This window comes from Myotis nattereri (genome assembly GCF_964212035.1).
Source record: "Myotis nattereri genome assembly, chromosome: 1".
NCBI classification, from domain to species: Eukaryota; Metazoa; Chordata; class Mammalia; order Chiroptera; family Vespertilionidae; genus Myotis; species Myotis nattereri.
This window is the reverse complement of record NC_138075.1, coordinates 130000331-130023294: the sequence shown is the minus strand read 5'-3', so window position 1 is coordinate 130023294 and position 22964 is coordinate 130000331. Positions and strand designations below refer to the sequence as shown.

At 42.0% G+C, this 22964-nt stretch overlaps 1 protein-coding gene across 1 annotated transcript in view; it reads right to left on the bottom strand.

Moving 5' to 3' along the window:
* LOC308523117 (putative coiled-coil domain-containing protein 144C) overlaps positions 1-22964 on the bottom strand; it is a 69857-nt gene that overhangs the window by 3992 nt on the left and 42901 nt on the right. The window contains exons 10-11 of the mRNA XM_081096795.1: positions 20088-21014; positions 18151-18303 (exon numbers count right to left, since the gene is read on the bottom strand). Coding sequence (XP_080952921.1) covers positions 18151-18303; positions 20088-21014 — 1080 coding nt within the window. The remainder of the gene's footprint in view (positions 1-18150; positions 18304-20087; positions 21015-22964) is intronic.

Below are 22964 nucleotides of genomic sequence, written 5' to 3'. Positions count from 1 at the left end.
AGAGCAGGGCTGATCAGGGGGTTGGGCGCCTTCCCCTGTCACGAACAGAGCAGGGTGGATAGGGAGGTTGTGGCCCCGCCCCCTGGCACACACAGAGCCGCAGGGCGATCAGGGAGTTTGGGCACTGCCCCCTGTCATGCTGATCCCCGGGGCCGGGAGGCCTCGTGGCTCTGCTGATCCCGGTGCTGGGAGGCATATTACCCTTTTACTATATAGGGTAGAGGCGTGGTGCACAGGTGGGTGCCAGCTGGTTTGCCCTGAAGGGTGTCCTGGATCAGGGTGGGGGTCCCCACTGGAGTGCCTGGCCAGCCTGGGTGAGGGGATGATGGCTGTTTGTAGCTGGTCACACACCCTTCAGGGTGGGGGTCCCCACTGGGGTGCCTGGCCAGCCTGGGTGAGGGGCTGCGGGCTGTTTTCTGGCTGGGGGTGACTGAAGCTCCCCACCGCTTCTTTCTTCCTTCCTTCCTTCCTTCCTTCCTTCCTTCCTTCCTTCCTTCCTTCCTTCCTTTCTTTCTTTCTTTCTTTTATTCTGGGCCAGCTTTAGCTTTGAGGCCTGGCTCCAGCTCTTAGGCCTCCACTGCTGAAAGTAGGTTTCTGGCCTTTGCTTACAATGTTGCAATCCTGCTGGCTGAAGCCCAGTGGACTAAAGCAGGTTTCTGGGGTTTTGTTTAGCTTCTATATTTGTAACAATGTTTCAAACTGCAAGCTCAGAGGCCAGCAAGGCAGGCGGGGAACGTTGGAGTCCTCCGTCACTGAAGCAAGCAAGCCTCATGTTAGTTTCAAGCTGCCTGGCTTCCGGCCGCCATCTTGGCTGGCAGTTAATTTGCATATCTTGCTGATTAGCCCATGGGTAGGGTAGCGGTCGTATGCCAATTACCATGTTTCTCTTTTAGTAGATAGGATTGCTAAATCTTAGAGCTTCAGCTTAAAGACTAGTAGATCAAGTTAATACATAAAAATATTAAGGGGGAAAACACCAAAGGCACGTAAAACCAAAAAAGGAGGAGAGATTAAACTGTCTTGAAGGAACATTTGAAAGGTAAGTTTATTTACTAACATCATTTGCCAAAGTTATAGTATTTAGTTAGCTTTCATGCCCTACTAATCTCATGACCCTGGCACAATAGTAATTATGTTTTAAGTTTAGAGGCTAATTAATGAGTTAAATTTATTTTCTCTGAGTCTGCATTTGACGTATAAAGTTCATTGCTTTTCCAATAATTTTCTGTGTTCCAATTCTTCTTGGTAGAGTCACACATATATTTCCGATTCTCTTCTTGCTGTCATCTGGAGAAGTTTTCAAAAAGAGGAGTTCTAAGTTCCAGTTGACTTCTTATTGAAGCATTATGAATACATATTAACTACTCTGGGGTTTCTTGAGATGCTCTTTGTGTCTAAAGCAAATACAAAGGATACATTTTTAAAGTAAGTATAACCTGAACAGTTATAATTGTTTTCTTTAGTTTTGAGTCAACGACTCAGAGATCATCATTTAATTGTGAAAAAAAGCTGACACTTAAAATATTTATCATCAATGTACACTGAATTAAATCTGAGTTATAGAGTTAATCATTCTTCTATTAGTACTCATGTAATCTGAGAATTCAAAGAATAATAGCTTCAGTTTAAAAAATTTAAAGTAGAAGGATATAAATTCAAGAGTATGGGACAATTTTTAAATCTCCTTTTCCCCTTTTCTTTCAAATAGTTCTGTTTAACATCAACTGGTCTTAAAAATAAAATGATCCTCTACTAAGAATCATTTGAAAAAGATCAATTTAGTGATAGTAATGTTGGAAACTAAAATACTGCAAAGGAAAAACAGATGCAACCTTCCTTCTAGAAATCTACAAAATAAATTTCCATTAAAGGAAGTAGAGGAAAAGGGAAAACACTGTATTTATCCAAAATGAAATTTGCAGTGAAGTAAATTAAAGCACATTAAATCAATAAATTAACCTGTAAAAATAGAGTTGTGTCACTTTTTCCCCTACATCCTTGTAATTTCTTCAAACTTTAAATTATACTTTTCTCCTACACAGTCTTCTTCCATATGCATATTCATTTGTGTTACGAGGTTTTCTGCTCTATCTTTCCACTTCTCTTTTTCAGACTTTAATTCTTCACATCTCTTTAGAAGTGCTTCCATTGATAACTCCTGTTGAGGTGTCTTTTCCTCATCCAGACGTATGCATTTTGAAGATGACGGTTGCAGTTTTGCTATAAGCTCATCATTCTGCATGAATAAAAGAATATAGTTTGGTTATGAAGGTGTGGACACCAGTATGAAATTTTGAAATGAGTTCAGTTGCAATAAAATGTTATCTGTACAGTGGTAGAGTCTTCGAATGTGGAACCTTGAATTACTCAGAATCAAGACCAAAGTTAAAACGACCAGGAGTCACAAAAATATATTTACTGTTGTCGTCTTTGCACACAACGTCTGCACTTGACTTTATACTCCTTTTCCTATGACTGTTTCATGTCTTTCCTCCACAAAATGACTACACGTTGCCCCTTAGTGAGAAGTTTCTTACCTCTTGCCCCATTTTAACTCTTCATAATCTTTAAAAAAGTTTTAGAGATATCTTATTGTGGTACTCAGGACTGTCACCAAATGCTTCCCAAGATAACACTTTCAAAATAAAACTAATTCATCTTATGAGCATGGATTCTAATGCCATCGGTCTTTTACTGAACCAGAAACATTTGATGCTAATTTAAGTTGCATTCCAAGAAGACATGATTCCCTGGATTACAGAGAAATTAAAACTTTTACTGTTAAAGTTTAGCGACATAAGCCCTACATTTTTTAGAACCAAAAAAGTGGGGGTGGGAGGCTGAATTCAATAATGCTATCTTTAAATTCTTTGTTACTTTTCACAAAATAAGGGAAGATACTAAACAAAACAACATCATCATCCTATCTAATAATAGACAAAGATGGTAATTGACCATACCTTCGTTACGCCTCCCATTGGCTAATCAGCATGATATGCAAATTAGCCACCAACAAAGATGGTGGCTAATTTGCATACTGCAGGCAGGGCGGGACAGCGCAAGCCACCATCCTGTCCCTGTGTGCAGCCCTGGGCACGGGGCTTCAGCGGTGCCCCACCCCCAGCCAGGACCCTGGGTGCCACCTAATACCCGTGCTGCCTAAGCCCCGCCCCCAGCTGGGACCCCCGTGTGCTTCCTAAGCCCTGCGCTGCCTAAGCCCCGCCCCCAGCCTGGACACCATGGCGATTTGAGAGCAGGAAAATGCCCGTCCACCGGGAGCACCCAGCAGGGCCTGACCCCAGGTGCCCTGGCAATCCAGTGATCGGTGAGCAGGAAAGTGTGGCCTGTAGGCAGCACCCAGTAAGGCCTGCTCCTGGGTCACCATGGTGATCCCAGAGAAGGAATGGGTGGACTGCAGGCAGCACCCCACCCTGGCCACAGCTCAAGGGAGAGTACAACATGAGTGGAGGCCAGGAGCCTGACAGATCAACAGAGAGGGGCACCTGCTCCAAGCCTCCATGGTGTGGCTAGGGGTAGGCCCCCAGCAGACACACACACGCACGCACACACACACACACACACAGAGCCTACTCTGAGCCTCCAATGTGGCTGGGGGCAGACCCCCAGCAGACACATACACACACACACACACACACACACACACACACACACACACACGGGACGCCTGCTCTGCACCTCTGCTACCAGACTGTGGCTGTCAGTAGGACATCCACTGAGGGCTCCCTGACTGAGGGACAGGCTGGGCTGAGGGAACCCTACCTCCCAGGGCATGAATTTCATGCAGCGGGCCTCTAGTTAACAATAAAAGACTTGCTGGAATGTCAGTCATAATGGTGACTGCTGTGTGACTGCTATGTCTGGTGCCATCTGACTCTCTCCCTAGGGAGCTCAGCCTGAGAACTCACCACCGTGTTGTGAAGAACCAAGCAGCCCAGGCCACATGGTCAGTCCTCATACAGGTGTCCAGCTGAGACTGCCCCAGCAAGCGTCCCAGTCAAAAGCCCACTGCACCTGACAAACCCGTGAATGAACAAGCCTTTAGAACAGTCGTTATCAACCTTGGCTGCACATTAGAATCACCTGGGAATCTTTTTACAATACTGATTGCTTGGCCTCATCCTTCGGAAATTCTGTTTCTTTGTTACTAATGTTGTGACCCCACCCCATAACAAAGAAACAGAATTTCCGGAGGATGAGGCCCAGAAATCAGGATTTTAAAAAAATTCCCAGGTGATTCTAATGTGCAGCCAAGGTTGAGAACCACTGCTCTACATGATTCTACTTCCCAGCTTCAAAACATCCCAGCTGATGGCAAGTGGAAAAGCAATGAGCTGGCCTCTGCCGATTTGTGAACAAGTAAATGCTGCTTTAAGACATGAGGTTTGGAGGTGGTTATTAAGCAGCAATAAGTAACTGGAACAGATACTGACAATAAGAATAGAGCGCTGGTTTTGGAGAAACCAAGATGGCGGCATACATAAACACCGGAAATTGCTGCCTCCCACAACAAATTCAAAAATACAACTAAAAGACATCATCCAGAACCACAGGAAGGCTGGCTGAGTGGAAAGTCTACAACTAGAAGTAAAGAGTAAAGCACACTGAGACTCAGAGGAGGTGTGGAAGTGCAGAGGTACGGAGGCACACACGGCAAGGGCTGGCAACTGAGGACGGTGCCGTCTTTTTGAATTGGGCGGGAGTCACATGCCCCCGACTGCTCTGAACTCCAGTTCTGGGTGAGTCTCTGGGGACCCAGACTCATACAGGGAGAAACTGGACTGTCTGGCAGCGGGAAGAACTTGGAACTCGAGGGCGGCTTTCTCTCAAAGGTGCTTGCAGTGATTACCGGGACACTGAGACGTGGAGACCCTTAGGGCAGGGCTGAGGATCAGCCATAGATGCTTGCTCAGCTCTGTTGATTCCCTGAGACCCCGCCCCACCCAAGCTGCTACAGAGGCTTTTGTATATGAATGGCCTGGCCCTTTGAAAACTGAAAATTACCTAACAAACTGCAGCTGGGCCAGACAGACCCAGAACTTCCAAGAGAAGGCCCACGGCCCCACAGCAGCTTGCTTTGCTTCACAGCTGGGCCTCAATTGGGTACCTTCAAACCCCACACAAGGAAGGGGAATCTGCAGATCTCTTCATAGCTCCTGCTGAGTAGCCTTAGACAGAGGCTAAATTAGCACCTCCTTAGATCCAAGAGCCAGTGTACCCAGTGGTCAGATTGGGACCATCCAGTTTACAACTCCTCAGATCCATAAGGGACACACTCAGGGGGCAGACTCAGTGAGCACCAAAGCCCCACTGAAGCAAGTTTTGCCTCATAAGGGTCTCTTCAGCACAGAAGTTCTCCCACCGTAGACACAGCTGACTCTCACAGCCAATTGGCCTGGAGGTCAATTCCTCCCAGTGATACCTACAACAATCGAGGCTTAACTACAACAATACTGTGCACAAAGTCCACAAAGGGGTGCACCAAGAGTGTCCATCTCAGGTAATTGGGGAGGCTGAGCCACTGGGCCCTATAGGACACCTAGCACAGAAAGCCACTCTACCAACATAGGGAAGCATAAAAAATGCGGAGACAAAGAAACAGGTCACAAATGACAGAAATGGAGGAAAGTAAATGACTGGATATAGAATTCAAAACCACACTTCTAGGGTTTTTCAAGAACTTTCTAGAAACCGCCAATAAATTTAGTAAGACCCTCAAAAAGTCTGGTGAGACCGCTGATAAATGTAGTGAGATCCTCAAGAAATCTAGTGAGACCCTTGAGGTTATGAAAAAGGACCAACTGGAAATTAAGCATACACTGACTGAAATAAAGGATATTATGCAGAATTCCAACAGCAGACTAGAGGATCTCAAGAATCAAGTCAAAGATTTGAAATATGAAGAAGCAAAAAACACCCAACCAGAAAAGCAAAATGAAAAAAGAATCCAAAAATACGAAGAGAGTGTAAGGAGCCTCTGGGACAGCTTCAAGCATACCAACATCTGAATTATAGGGGTGCCAGAATAAGAGAGAGAGCAAGATATTGAAAACCTATTTGAAGAAATAATGACAGAAAACTTCCCCTACCTGGTAAAAGAAATAGACTTACAAGTCCAGGAAGCGCAGAGAACCCCAAACAAAAGGAATCCAAAGAGGACCACACCAAGACACATCATAATTAAAATGCCAAGAGCAAAAGACAAAGAGAGAATCTTTTTTTTTTTTTAATATATTTTATTGATTTTTCACAGAGAGGAAGGGAGAGAGATAGAGAGTTAGAAACAACGATGAGAGAGAAACATCGATCAGCTGCCTCCTGCACATTTCCCACTGGGGATGTGCCCGCAACCCAGGTACATGCCCCTGACTGGAATCGAACCTGGGACCCTTCAGTCCGCAGGCCGACGCTCTATCCACTAAGCCAAACCAGTTTTGGCAAAGAGAGAATCTTAAAAGCAGCAAGAGAAAGAAACTCAGTTACCTACAAGGGAATACCATATGAATGTCAGCTGATTTCTCAACAGAAACTTTGCAGGCCAGAAGGGAGTGGCAAGAAATATTCAAAGTGATGAATGCCAAAAACCTACAACCCAGATTACTTTATCCAGCAAAGCTATCATTCAGAATTGAAGGTCAGATAAAGAGCTTCACAGATAAGGTAAAGCTAAAGGGGTTCATCACCACTAAACCAGTATTATATGAAATGCTGAAAGGTATCCTTTAAGAAGAGGAAGAAGAAGAAAAAGGTAAAGATACAAATTATGAACAACAAATACACATCTATCAACACGTGAATCTAAAAATCAAGTGAATAAATAATCTGATGAACAGAATAAACTGATGATTATAATAGAATCAGGGGCATAGAAAGGGAGTCGACTGACTATTCTTCGGGGGGTAAGGGGTGTGAGGGGTTCGGGAAGAGACAGGACAAAAATTGTGCACCTATGGATGAGGAGGGGGGGGTTTAGGGGGTGAAGGCGGAGGGTGGGGTGGGAACCGGGTGGAGGGGAGCTATGGGGGAAACAAAGAGGAACAACTGTAATAATCTGAACAGTAAAGATTTAATTAAAAAAAAAAAAGATTAGAGCGCTGGTTTTCAAAATGGTGGCCAAATAGGCAGATGTGCCATGTGCCTTCTCATGGAGCAGATAGAAGGAACAACTAAATCGAACAGCATCCACCCAGAATTGAGGAATTAACAGCTGGTGAGAAAATCCATGGCTGGAAATGACAGGGGACACCTGGAGAATCGTAGGATCCGGGATCTGGGCTGGAGAGAAAGACTCGCGACCACTGGGACAGAGGGTCAGAAAGAACTTGCGCGGCACCAAGTCCGGCCCTTGGGGACACGGTAACACTGGACGGTGGAGGGTCCGCAGGATGGCTGGCAGCCGGGCATCTAGATCTGAGTCCACAGCCATGAGAGGCCGCCACCAGGAAGGCAGCCTGAAGAACTGTGGAGCAGCGCCTACCAGGGGGAGAGAAGCTCCTAGTGGCGCGGTTGTTTTGCCTTTACATTTTCCTTGCTTTTACTCACTAAACCCAGTTCATAGGACCTTTCCATTACAAACACTCACCGAGGCTGTGGTGCAGGTGAAGGTGCAGTTTTGTGGAGGCTGGGGAAAGGCTGTGGAGAGGAGCAGGATAGGGAAAGGTGACCAGGAATCCGGCACTGGCACCTCCCGAGCCTCCAACCCTAAGCAGCCATTTTCTCCTGAAGAGCCAGCCCCTGGCAGCACCCGCAAGGCAACTGGTGCAGCCTCACCCAACCTCGAGCTTTGCAGAGGAAACAGACTCTGAATAGAACCAGGGAGCCCTTGGGAATTGGGTTGAGGTGCTGTTTTGTCCTGAAACCAATACAGCAACACCCCCACCTAAAGCACATGTCAGAAATAAATGCTTGTGTAAATAAGAATGAAAGCAGACAGTGAAAGTAGGCAGACTGGTCCTGCCAGCCTGCAACCAAGACTGTGGAGACAGACACAGAGGAGTGGTGGATCACTGGGAATTTCTACACATGCTGACTACCTACCAGGAAACTGAGAAGTGGCAGACAGGACAGTAGAGAGGAGTCTTAAACCAGCCCCCCCCCTCCCCCCCCCGGGACATTAAAACTGAGCTGAAATGAATGACACTTCAGTTTTTTATTTTTTATCTTCACCTTAAATTTTTTTTCTTTATTATTCTTTAACTTTTTATTTTTTGTATTATTTTTTCTTCATTCCATTTTTATTATTTTAACATTATTTTATCTTATTATTTCTTTTTTCCACCCTTTTCTTCCTCACTTCTCCCTTTTTCATCCTGTTTTTCTTCTCCTATCCCTGCTATATTTTTTCTCTCTACACCTTGTTAAAAATTGGCCTTCCTTATCTGCTTTATTGACATGTTATTATTATTATAGTCTCTGTTGGCTTACTCATGTATCTAATTTCCTCTCCCCTGCTTCAAATCAATGCACCCTTCTCTTTTTTCTTTCTTTACTAGTCAATTTTTTATGCTGTTGCTTTTCCTCTCCTATCTTGCTCTCTTCTTCTCCTAATGGCTTAATTAGTTCTACTCACTAAACTCAAGCCTATCTGCTCTCTCCTCTATTCTCCTTTTCCAAAAATAGAAGAATATATAGATAGATAAATTTTTTTAAAAAAAGTTTTTGGTTATTTTTTTATCTTTTTATTTTTAATTTATTGATTATTTTGTTTTTTATTTTTCTTCTTATCCACTCATTCTCTTTCTACCACCTCTATACTGAACCATGACCATTGCCCTATTCATTCAATTTCTCTACCTTACTCTGGAAATAAGCTCTGCCTCTACAGATTCTGTCCCCCCTACCCCTTTTTTTTCTGGGTGCTTGTTGTTTGAATTTTTTTGTTTATTTTTTTGTCCTGTGAAGTTTTCTCCCCATACATGCATATTTTTTCTCCTTCATTTTGCTTCTTTTTCTTTGCACTCTTACCTTTTTCCTTTTTCTCAGTACCATTTTTGCTTTCTTTTATCTCTCCTAATTCTATTTCCTCTGGTGGTCACTTTTATTGGGGTTATCAGTATCGTGAGTACATTTGTGTTTTGTTCCCTTTGTGTCGTATCTTGTCGAGTTGTATTTTGTGTTGTTCTGTCAATGTGGTAGAGAGTGAGCCACATAACCAGAAACACAGAGAGGACACTCCATCCATGAATGGGACAATAACACTCAAGACACAACTACACCAGGAGAACCCAAATATCCCAAGTAGGGAACATCATAAAATACCCAACCATAATACCTGAGAGTTGCAACACTGGATCCCACAAAACATCTACTATACAAGAAAAACTCAAAAAAATATGGGTGACATAGAATTTTGATCTAATACATAGTAAAAACCCACAAAGGAGCAGCAAAAATTGGGGAGGAAGAGAAACACCCCACATACAAAAGAAAAGGAGGAATCACCAGAAAAGGAAGTAAACAAAATGGAGGCAAGCAATTTGTAAGAGAAACAATTCAGAACAATAGTTATAAGGACACTGAAAAGGATGGGAGACAAATTCAACATGTGTAAGAATCAAGGGGAAATGAAGAAGAACCAAGTGGAAATGAAGAATGACATATCTGCAATAAAGAACACAATGGAAAGTATCAACAGCTGAGTAGAGGAAGCTGAGACTGCATCAGCAAACTAGAAGACAAGGTTAAAAAAAATACCCAAGCAGAGCAGCAACTGGGAAAAACAAACCTTAAAAGCAGGAGGAGAACGTAAGGCAGCTATGGGACAACAGGAAATGACCACCTGCATGGTAGTGGTGCCAAAAGAGAGGAGACTGAGCAAGGAATAAAAAATCTGTTTGAAGAAATAATGACAGAATACTTCCCTGATATTGAGAAGAAAAAATTCACAAAAGTCCAAAATGCACACAGAGTCCCAAACAAGATGAACCAAAAAAAAAAAAACCACAAAAACCCTGACACCAAGATACATCATAATTAATTAGCAAACACCAACGACAGAGTAAGAATCTTAAAGGCTGACCAAGAGAGACAGAAAGTTACCTATAAGGGATCTTCCATTAGATTATCAACTGATTTCTCAACAGAAACACATCAGGCCTGAAGATAATGGAATGAAATATACAAAGTGACGGAAAGCAAGGGACTGAATCCAGCAAGGCTGTCATTCAAAATTGAAAGGGAAATCAGGAGCTTTAGAGACAGAAAAGGAATAAAGGAGTTTATTACCACCAAGCTGGCAGTGTAAGAAATGCTAAATTGACTGCTGTAAAAGGAGAAAATAGGAAGGGAAGAAGGAAAACAGGAATAAAAAATAAAAATGGCTACAAACAAATACCTATAAATAATAACTTTAAACATAAATGGACTAAATGCTCCAATCAATAGACAATCAGTGGCTAAATGGATAAAATATCATGACCCATGTATATGCTGTCTACAAGAGACCCACCTCAAAACAAGGGATTTACACAACTGAAGGGATGGAAAAATAACTTCCAGGCAAATGGAAATGAAAAGAAGCTGTGGTAGCAATACTTATGCTTGACAAAATAGACCGCAAAATGAAGGCCACAACAGGAGATAAGGAAGGCCACTACATAATACTAAAGGGATTGATACAAAAAGAAGAAATAACACTGGTAGACATACATGCACCCAATGCAGAAGTACCCAAATAAAAACGACAACAACAAACAAAAACAAACAAACAAACAAACAAAAACACCTCCTGGAAGATATCAAGGCAGAGATCAAAAACTATAAAATCATAGTAGGGGACTTTAATACCCCACTGACCTCACTGGCGAAATCCTCTAAACAAATAATCAGTAAAGAAACAGCAATCCTAAATGACTCACTAGATCAGATGGACTTAATTGACATCTTCAGAACATTTCACCCCAAAACCATGGAATATATGTTCTTCTCAAGTGCACATGGGACATTTTCAAAGAGAGACCACATATTGACTCACAGGCAAAGTCTCTCCAAATTCAAGAAGATTGAAATCATATCAAGCATCTTCTCAGACCAAAATGGCATAATATCAGAAATAAACTACAACAAAAGTAATAAAAAAATTCAAACACTTGGAAGCTGAATAGCATGCTATTAAACAATGGGTAGGTTACAAAAGAGATCAAAGAAGAAACTGAAAACACCCTGGAAACGAATGACAATGAAAACACAACAATCCAAAGTCTATGGGACACAACGAAGGCAGTCCTGAGAGGTAAGTTTATAGCTCTACCAGCCTACCTCAAAAAACAACAAAAAAATTGCAATAAATCGTCTAACTCTATAACTTAAAGAATTAGAAAAGAGCAACAAGAAAATCCCAATGTGAGCAGAAGGAAGAAGATAATCAAGACCAGAGGAAAATAAATGACATAAAGACAAAAACAAAACAAAACAAAACAAAAAATGATCAATGAAACCAAGAGCTGGTTCTTTGAAAGGATAAACAAGATTGATGAACCTCTAGCCAGGCTCATCAAGAAGCAATGAGGAGAGAGGATCCAAATGAATGAAATCAGAAATGAAAGAGACGAAATAACAACAGACTTCACAGAAATACAAAGGATTGTTAAAAAAAAAATACTATGAACAACTCTATTCCAACAAACTGGACAACCTGGAGGAAATGGACATATTCCTAGAAAAATACAACCTTCCAAAACTCAATCAGGAAGAATCTAAAAACCTCAATAGGCCAACAACTATGGAAGAAATTGAAGCAGTCATCAAAAAGCTTCCAGCAAAAAAACAAAACAAAACTGGGGCCAGATGGCTTCACAGGGGAGTTTTACTAAACATTCAAGGAAGAACTAAAACCTATCCTGCTCAGACTATTCCAAAAAACTCAAGAGGAAGGAACACTTCCAAGCACATTCTATGAAGCCAACATTACCCTAATACCAAAACCAGATAAAAAGAGAACATGATGAAAGATAATTACAGGCCAATATCCCTCATGAACATAGATGCCAAAATCCTCAACAAAATTCTAGCAAATTGGATCCAGCATTACATCAGAAAGATCATACACCATGACCAAGTAGGATCTATCCCAGGGATGCAAAGATGGTACAGTATCCACAAATCAATAAATGTGATACATAATAAACAAATTGAGAGATAAAAATCACATAGTCATATCAATTGATGCAGAAAAAGCATTTGACAAAATCCAACACCCTTTCTTGATAAAAACCCTCAGCAAAATGGGAATAGAGGGATCATACCTCAACATAATAAAAGCCTTATATGACAAACCTACAGCCAACATCATACTCAATGGGCAAAAACTAAAACCATTTCACCTAAGAATAGGAATGAGACGGGGATACCCACTTTCACCACTCCTGTTTGCTATCCATAGCCATCAGACAAGAAAAAGAAATACAAGATATCAAAATTGGAAAAGAAAACGTAAAACTGTCATTTGCAGATGACATGATATTGTACATAGAAAACCCTAAAGAGTCCATCAAAAATTATTAGGCTTAATTAATGAATTTGGCAATGTAGCAGGATACAAAATTAAGCCAAGGAATCTATGGTATTTTTATACACCAATAGTGAACTTACAGAAAGAGAGATTACAAAAAAGTTCTATTTACCATTGCACCAAGAAAATTATGATACTTAGGAATAAACTTAACTACGGAGGTAAAAGACCTATACTCAGAAAACTACAGGACACTGAAAAAAATAGAAGAAGACATAAACAGATGGAAGAACATACCATGTTCATGGATTGGTAGAATCAACATCATTAAAATGTCCATACTACCCAAAGCAATCTATAGATTCAATGCCTCCCCATTAAAATACCATTGATATATTTTACAGACCTAGAACAAACTCTCCAAAAATTTATCTGGAATACTAGTAAAATAAAGTCCCCAAATAGCTGCAGCAATCCTGAGAAAGAAAACAAAGTAGGAGGGATCTCAATACCAGATATCAAGCTGTATTACAAAGCCACTGTTCTCTGATAAGGGCCTAATCTCCAAAATTTACAGGGAACTCATACAACTTAACAAAAAGAAGATAAACAATTCAATAAAAAAGTGGTCAAAGGACCTATATAAACACTCTTCAAAAGAGGCCATTCAGAAAGCCAAGAGACATATGAAAACATGCTCAAAGTCTCTAATAATTTGAGAGATACAAATCAAAACAACGAGGTACCATCTCACACCTGTCAGAATGGTTGTCATCAACAAATCCACAAACAACAAGTGTTGGCAAAGATGTGGAGAAAAAGGAACCCTCGTGCACTTTTGGTGGGAATGCCACTGTGGAAAATAGTATGGAGTTTCCTCAAAAGTTAAAAATGGAACTTCCACTTGACCCAGTAATCCCACTTCTAAGAGTCTATCCCAAGAAATCAGAAACACCAATCAGAAAAGACATACACTCCTATGTTCATAGCCGTATAATTTATAATAGCTAAGATTTGGAAACACCCTAAGTGCCCATCAGCAGATGAGTGTATTGAAAACCTGTGGTACATATACACAATGGAATACTATGCTGCTAGGAAAAAGAATGGACTTTTACCATTTGCAACAGCAATGATGGACCTGGAGAGCATTATGCTAAGCTAAATAACCCAGTCAAAGAAAGATAAATATCACATGATCTCACTCATTTGTGGAATATAATGAACAACATAAACTGATGAACAAAATAGATCCAGAGACAGAGAAATACCAAACAGACCATGAAACCTCAGAGGAAAGGCAAGGAGGATGGGGAGCGGGGGGCAAGAGATCAACCAAAGGACTTGAATGCATGTATATTAGCCTAACCAATGGAAACAGACACTGGGGTAGTGGGGGCTTGTCCTGGGAGGTGGGAGTGGACGGCGAGGGGTCAATGGAAGAAAAAAGAGACATATGTAATACTTTAAGCAATAAATAAAATAAAATAAAATAAAATAAAATAAAAACAGACTGCTGACACTAAAAAAGAAACACACACAAGTTGGGAGTGCCTTTAAACTGCAGGTGGATGGAACCTGACATAATGTAGAGAAGAGTGAGAATAAAAACCAAAAGTGCCTCCAAGAAATGATGAGTGGAGGCCTGATGGCCCCTGAGGAGGCTGACAGCAAGGGCTTCTGGACAAATGAACAAAATGACACTGAAACAAGGATGACAGGGATTCTTTCTAGGAAGCTGGTGAAAGTGAAACTGATGAGAAAGATAAGCTAAAGAAAGACAATCCTATATAATAGCCTTATATGCAAAATGACCGAACTGCAGAATGGTCAGTGAGGGGTGGGGCCAGCAAGCAGGTCAGCCAAGGTGGGTGCCAGCAGGCAGAGGGAGGGGATGGAGATGGGGGGGGGCGGGGGGGGCATAAGTGGCATTCAGCGGCAGAGGAGGGGTAATTTGGGGACAGGGCTGGCTGCTCGCCTGTGGGTGCTGTTCCCTGATCATCCTGCCGGTCACCTTCCACAGAGAGGGGCCAGAATGCAGCTTAGGCTCCTGAGGGATCCCAGACTGTGGTACAGGCTGGGCTAAAGGACCCTCCTCCTGCCCCAAGTGCATGAATTTGTGTGCACAGGGCCTCTAGTTAAATATACAAGAAACAGGACTTAAGGATTTTAATTATCCATTTCCCAATTATTGCTTCTCCCACAGGTCCAATTGTTATATAATCCTATCTAATAAAAGAGAAACATGGTGATTAGCGTACGTCCGCTACCCTTCCCATTGGCTAATCAGCGAGATATGCAAATTAACTTCCAGCCAAGATGGTGGCCAGCAGCCAGGCAACTTGAAGCTAACATGAGGCTTGCTTGTTTCAGTGATGGAGGAAACCAATGTTCCCCGCCTGCCTTGCTGGCCTCTGAGCTTGCAGTTTGAAACATTGTTACAAATATAGAAGCTAAACAAAACCCCAGAAACCTGCTTTCAGCCCGCCGGGATCTCAGAGCTGGAGTTGATACAGTGTTTCGATTATAGAACCCAAACAAACCAGATACCTGCTTTCAGCAGCAGAGGCCTCAGAGCTGGAGCCAGAGCTAAAGCTGTCCCAGAATAAAAAAGGAAAGAAAAAAAGGAGCAGTTGGGAGCTTTAGTCACCCACCAGCCTGAAAACAGCCCTCAGCCCCTCACCCAGACTGGCCAGGCACCCCAGTGGGGGCCCCACCCTGAAGGGTGTGTGACCAGCTGCAAACAGCCATCATCCCCTCACCCAGGCTGGCCAGGCACTCCAGTGGGGACCCCCACCCTGAAGGGTGTGTGACCAGCTGTAAACAGCCATCAGCCCCTCACCCAGGCTGGCAGGCACCCCAGTGGAGACCCCCACCCTGATCCAGGACACCCTTCAGGGCAAACCAGCCGGCACCGACCCATGCACCAGGCCTCTATCCTATATAGTAAAAGGGTAATATGCCTCCCAGGACCGGGATCTGCGGAGCTGAGAGGCCTCCTGGCACCGGGATCAGCATGACAGGGGGCAGCGCCCCAATCCCCTGATCGCCCTGCAGTTCTGTGTGTGACAGGGGGCGGGGCCACAACCTCCCTATCCACCCTGCTCTGTTCATGACAGGGGAAGGCGCCCAACCCCCTGATCAGCCCTGCTCTGTGACTGATAGGGGGGAGGTCCCAAACCCCCTGATCGCCCTGTGGCTCTGTGTGTGACAGGGTGTGGCAACCCAACCCCCTGATCGGCCCTGCTCTGTGTGTGACGGGGTAGAGCCATAACCTCCCCATCGTCCCTGCCCTGAGGGTGAGAGTGGCGGTGCTCCAACCCCCTGATCGGCCCTGCTCTGTGGGTGATAGAGGGCAGCGCCCCAACCCCCCCTCCACGGACCCTGCTCTGTGTGTATTGGGGTAGAGCAGGGTGGGCAAACTTTTTGACTCGAGGGCCACAATGGGTTCTTCAACTGGACCGGATGGCCGGAACAAAAGCATGGATGGAGTGTTTGCGTGAACTAATATAAATTCAAAGTAAACATCATTACATAAAAGGGTACGGTCTTTTTTTTTTTTTTTAGTTTTATTCATTTCAAATGGGCCGTAGTTTGCCCACGGCGGTGGTAGAGCCATAACCTTCCCTTCGGCCCTCCCTGTGTGTGACAGTGGCAGCGCCCCAACCCCCTGATCGGTCCTGCTCTGTGGGTGATAGAGGGTGGCACCCCAACCCCCTGATTGGCCCTGCTCTGTGCGTGACAAGGGGTGGCACTACAACCTCCCCATCGACCCTGCCTTGAGTGTGACAGGCGGCGGTGCCCCAACCCCCCAATCAGCCCTACCCTGAGCGTAACTGAGGGTGGCATCACAACCTCCCGATCCGCCCTGCTCTGTGCATGACAGGGGGCGGCGCCCCAACTCCTCAATCGGCCCTGCTCTGAGCCAGACCAGGGGCTGCGCCTAGGGATTGGGCCTGCCCTCTGCCACCCGGGAGCGGGCCTAAGGCAGCAGGTCGTTATCTCCCGAGGGGTCCCAGACTGCGAGAGGGCACAGGCCGGGCTGAGGGGACCCCCCCCCCCGCCCCACGAGTGCACAAATTTTTGTGCACCAGGCCTCTAGTCAATATAATAAAAGTCTAAGTGACCCTTATGGCAGAATGATCAGAATGACCGGTCACTATGATGTACACTGACCACCAGGGGGCAGACGCTCAATGCAGGAGCTGCCCTCTGGTGGTCAGTGTGCTCCCACAGGGGGAGTGCCACTCAGCCAGAAGCGGGCTCATGGCTGGCAAGCACAAAGGAAGTGGCGGGGGTCTCTCCTGCCTCTGTGGCAGTACTAAGGAACAACAAGCCAAGCAGTAAGGAGCGAACAGGTGGGAGGTAAGGAGCAAGGGATCCCGGATTATGAAAATGATGTTTCCTAAGCCAGCAGGCGACATTCCTCTAGAGGTTCTAGAATGTGAGAGGGTACAGGCCAGGCTGAGGGATCCCCCCCCCCCCCGCCACCGCCTGCACAAATTTTGTCCACTGAGCCTCTATTCCTATATAATAAAAGGGTAATATGCAAATTGTCCCCTTGGGTGGTCATTTGACCAAGAGTTCGACTGGGGAGACCAGGAGTTTGACTGCTCACTATGACATGGGTCTGTGACCTCTCACTGACTACCTGAGGGTGGGGGTGATGGGGACAGAGGTGCAGCGAGAATGCGGGTTCTGCCAAGCTCGCTCTCACTCCTCCTGCTACCCTCTCCCAGGACACCAGGACTCACACACGTGGTATGTTCTGGGTGATCCGAGACACAGCCACTGGGCCGCAGCCACTGTGACCACAGGGGCCGGTCAGGCTCCCCATGGGTTTGCACAGCAGCCGGTCTGTGAGCCAGCCAGAAGAGCTCACACTGCCTCCCGGTTTCTGTGTGGTGCTGCTGGGCAGCCCAGAGGCCCACACTGAGCCCGGGCCTGTGGCATCTGGCTGTACTCACTAAATCTACGTGTGGGCACTCAGGCACTGTGAATTAGGCAGAGGGGGGCGCGCATAGGGGCCTGGGAGCCCAGGTGCTGCCCAGGGCTCAGAGGTCAGCTGGGACCTGCCCTTCCACACCAGACACTTGCTCTTCGATTGCTGGTCAGGCCTAGGAACTGCATCCATGCACTATTTCATGCACCAGGCCCCTAGTGCTAAAATAAAGAAAGGGCTCTGGGCTAACATCAAATCCAGGGTGTCCAGGAAGACATGGTTTAAGGATGAAGCCAAGACTTATAAAACCCTTAAGACCTCAGAAACATTTATGTGGTGCCTCAAAGGATTTTCAGAATGTATGAGTTTTAAAGGCACTGTCCTACAACACCTCCAGGGAGCCCAAAGTGAAGAACAATTTGTGAGGTGTTTATATGAAAACAATTTCTGAGGTTGCTTTTCGAATGGCATGAACTGCAATGTTAGTTAATAGAAAACAATCCTCTTGACTTCTATGAAGAATGATGCATAATTCTCAACGTTCCTAAGGGTAAATACTTAAAAAAATATACAAATGGCAGAATAAAAGCCAGGGTTTAAGATATAAGTGCACTATGAAGATAATACAATTAATCACAATGAAATACATAAGAAAGCTGCCATGAAAAGTAGTATCCTAAAACACATTATATTATTTAACCAGCTATAGTTTAACTGATTACAGGTTAAATTTCATACATACTTGACTTCTGCTTTGATCCAGTTTGTTCTTGAAATCTTGTTTCTTATCTTCTAAATGCATATGATGACGTGATTCAATCTCCAGAAAAAACTTTATTGTAGATAGTTTTGTTTTGGTACCAGCCAGTACTTGTTGAAGTTGTTTCACAATGGCCTAGTAAGATATTTCTGTTACTCATTTTATAAATCACATTATTATGAAATTATGTTAATAACACATAACTTCACATAAAGGATGGGGCAAAAGATTTACAGTTGTGAGTACATGAAACACAGAGTTTACTCTTGTACAGTTATTGACTAATTCTTGTATTATTCTCCACACAAACAACTATAAAAAGTATAAACCTACTTTGGCCCAACCCTGGATGTACCTTGTTAGAGTCATATATTATTATCATAATTTTATTATGATAATCTATGACTGGAAAAATATCACCAGTTACATCAATTCACCTTCTTTTCCTCATATGGACATGTTTCTGTTTGCTTAATCAGGTTAAAGTCACAGAAAATGTAACACTTCTGCCAAATCAGACAGCTGATTCAGCCCCACTCTCATCCCCCTCTCCTATAAGTCTCAAAGCTATGCAATCTACTGACATCTCAAAGAGAAATGGGCACGTAGGTGGATCAAGTGGTAGTAAATTCAATATTATGGAAAATTTTCTCTTTTTATTTATTTTTTTAATCAGAGGCTTAAATTAACTTCAGAGTTCCTCACACATTCAATTCCCTGTTCAAGTCCTCCCAATAGGTTCCTGACTTAGAAGAAAAGTGAAGTCATTCCAATGGCTTTCAAGGCCCTAGCTAACGAGGCCTTTGCCTTCCCTCCCTGCTACACATAAACCTTGCCACACCTCACTAATCTGAAATGGAGATCCAATGCCAAGTTACTAAATCACAGAGAGCTACAATTCTCTTTTTCGTGGACAAACTTATTTCCAAATGATAGTAACTAGGCCTCAAAATGAGAAACATGAGCACTTTATTTGTAAAAGTATTCAAAGAAATTTTTAAATAGTAGTGGAAAGATTAAATCAAGTGTGGGTTTGCTAAAAGTCATCACATTAGTCCCAAATTATGATTTAATGAAAAGTAGATGCCTTTAAAAGAGTTGAGAGGTCATATGAATATATTACTCGAGACTGAAATATTTCCAAATTTAATTCAATTTAGCATAAATAAAAATAACATTACACCAACTAAAATGTATAAGAAGCTATTGAAGGGAAGGTAGTATATGATACAGCATCTACATTTCAGTTCATCTGGGAAATCTGAACTTAGCGGTGAAATTAATCCACTTAATTGAATCTTAATTTCAAAATACTCATTTTTGGTAGAGCATTTCCATTTACTTGCTTCCTAATGGTTTTAAATTGGGTGACAGAAAGATTAAAATTATTATTCTATTAATATAAGACTAAATTATTGATATAAACCTATATCTACTAATAATCTATAACGTAACCTCTTAAAATTTCATGGGCAGCACAACGTCTTTACTCAAAACAAAGCACTTTTTAGGTTTAATGTTCATCTCTCTGGTACAGCGTCTGCTTTAAAGCTGACAGAGCAAACACATTTATAGATGGAATATTATATATATACACACATAAGATTGATTTCAGAGAAGAAGGGAGAGGGAGAGAGAGATAGAAGCATCAATGATGAGAAAGAACTATTGGTTGACTGTCTCCTGCACACTTCTACTGGGGACTGAGGCTGCAACCGGGCATGTGCCCTAGACCAGAATTGAACCTGGGACCATGCAGTCCTCAGACCAATGCTCTCTATCCACTGAGCCAAACCAGCTAGGGCCATGATCTCTACATTTTTAATATTCAACTAGATTCAACACTTATCCATCATCAAATATTACTCTGAATTTTCTCTTAGGAAGTTTGAAAAATACTTATCTGTCTGGATACTTACATCTCTTTCTACATGATCATTTTCACACTGATGTATTCTTTCTTTAAAATGATGCCATTCATTGATTAACTTCTTAATTATTTTATTCAGCATAAGATAATAATTTTCAGTTTCATCATCAAATATTTTTATGATATCTAGAATCTGATCTTGGATGTTAATTACTGTCTTTTCTTCTCTGTCAACTTTGTTGTGAGCCTGATCCAGTTGCTGTCGAAGCAACATATTTTCACTCTGTAGGTGAAATAGCCTCTCCTGTAAGGATTCCTGCTTTCCAATGTCTTTATCGACTTTACCTTGTTCCTTTTGATACACATGTTCAGTTTCCTCCTTTTGACACTGCTTTTTAATGAGGTCTCTTTCTAAAACCAATGTCCTTTCATTGAGAGCATCTCTTGTGTGATGAAGCTCAATTTCTAAGCTATTAATTTTAGTTTCCATTTTAGAAAGTTGTTGAGAAAGAATCTCATTGTTATGTTTTAGGTTAGACATATCAGAATTCATTTTGTCACATAAACAAAACCATTCATATCTTGCTCTCTGGAAAGTAAATTGTAGGTCTCCTTTTGCTGTCTGACAATGCTCATGATCCTGTACAGCAGTAGCCAGTCTAGACCGGTTTGATTCAACTTCTGCTTCCAGTCTTCCTCTGTTTTGTTGTTCATCCTGCAGTTTACTGTTTAGCACAGTATTCTCAACTCTCAGAACTTCAAGCTCCACATTGTGTTGAAATACTGTTTTTCTTAATGCCTTTTCAAGACGGTCAATCTTTTCTTGGACAATTGCAATTTCCTCAAAACAGTTTTTTCCCATTTCCTGGACCTGATTTTTTACTGTGTTCATTTCCCGTCTTAGCTTGGCAATTGCATCCCACAACATGCGATTTTCATGCAATCGACTTTTTTCTTCGTCAGAACTCTCAGAAACCTATGTAACACAAAGAAGACTTTTAGCTAAAACATTGAAATGACATGTCATGATAGGCTCTGAAATTAAAGAATAACCTATGTTTATAATAAAAAGTTGCGATATGTGGATATCCCACTGAAAAAAAATAAATAGAGTTGGATCCAAACCTCTAACTTTTACAAACATAAATTCTCCAAAGTTAAAAAATGCAATATAATATGATGAATTTTTTAAGTGAAAAAAAATCACAATAGATTTTCAGAGTCTCAGAATTAGAAAGGGTTTTTCTAAATCATCACAAGCCCAGAATGCATTTAAATAAAATACTAATAACTGTACACTTACAAGTTGATATTATAGCCTGAACATATAGCTACACCATAGTAAAAGTATAAACCACGCATATAATAGGACAAACTAAATTTCCTAAAATTCCTTTTCCCCCAATATTATCCCATAGATATTCTACTTTTCTAATACTTTCATAGTCATTTATAAAAACTACCTATACTAATAACTGATAATCAAGCATTTTCCTAAGCACTTCTACGTCCATCATTCAGTTATCACAATCTGGAATGGAGGGGTTAAAAAGATAAGGAAGTTCAGGATTTTCCCCAGGTTTTCAGACTCCACAATTCATGCTCTTGCACCAGTCCATAGTTCCTCTCCAGTGTGGATACAGAAACACAAATGAAGCCTATGTTTCAAAAAACAAATGGTGACTAAGTAAAATTTACAGAGCTCTTTTTAGAAAAACACGAGAACATTTGTCACTTCAATAACTTTTATTTCTTGTTCATGATGTTTGAAGTAGTATTAAATATGAAATGGGGGGGGGAATACACTAAAATACTTAATCAATAAATTACCACTAAATATAGTATATTATAGCTTGCATTCTCTTCAAAAGTCCCTTGTATTAAAATGGGGCTCTGAGTTTAGCACAAATTGTTACTTTTCTCAAAAGCAGAAGAATGACATCTAAAATGTGATCTCTGAACCTGCTATACTTTCCTCCATAACATCACTGGGAGTGAAAACTAACCTCTATATTAATATGTCAAGGAAATGAAATTACTGCCAAAATCTGGAACATCTGTTGTTAGTAGCAATATCTTTGGGATAATGGAAAACACATCAATTCTTATGGAAAATATTAAAAGCCTTTTCTTTGGATGAAGCCATTGTGAATGTCACTACTTGAGACAAATGGTTTTGAATTAACAATATAATTTTATCCAATGGACCCCAAAAGCTCTCTCTCTCTCTCTCTCTCTCTCTCTCTCTCTCTCTCTCTCTCTCTCTCTCTCGCTGTTTAAATCCTCTATAGTTTCTATATGTAGAGTATTGTTGTTTTTTTAAAATATATACAAACTCACACATACTCACATACTGGTATATTTGAAAATGACTAAATAAACTACCTCAGAATTCATTTTCTTATGAGCTATTTCTATCACTTTTGGTTTGCAAAAGTGTTCAGTCAGAATTCCATCTTGTAATATTCTGGCATTCTGTTCTGGAGAAGGTTGCCTCTGAGTGTAATTTTGCTCTTCGACAACCTAGAGACACATTTCATTTAGTTTTTGGTCTCATTCCATTAAAAAAAAAAAAAAGTCCAAAGCTTAAGAGCAGTACCTTAAACAAGCTGTGAAAAGGAAGTAGCCTGTTTAAGCACAAGGATCGTTCCTTTCCGTGAAAAACTAAAATTGTAAGTGATTGCTACATTTGTCATAGAGCAAAAATACAGTATTCTGAAATAAAATTTATTTATGAATATTTGACTCGTTCCATCACAGTATAAAGGCAATTTAGCCCATATGTTAACATTTTTCAAGAGCCAGAAAAAACACTTATTTTAATGGGTAGGCTCAATTTATTTTCCATTTCTTCATTTAGAAAACATTCACAAGCATCTCTTAGATGCCAAAGATAGTAATAAATTAAGAATAATTTAACTCATAA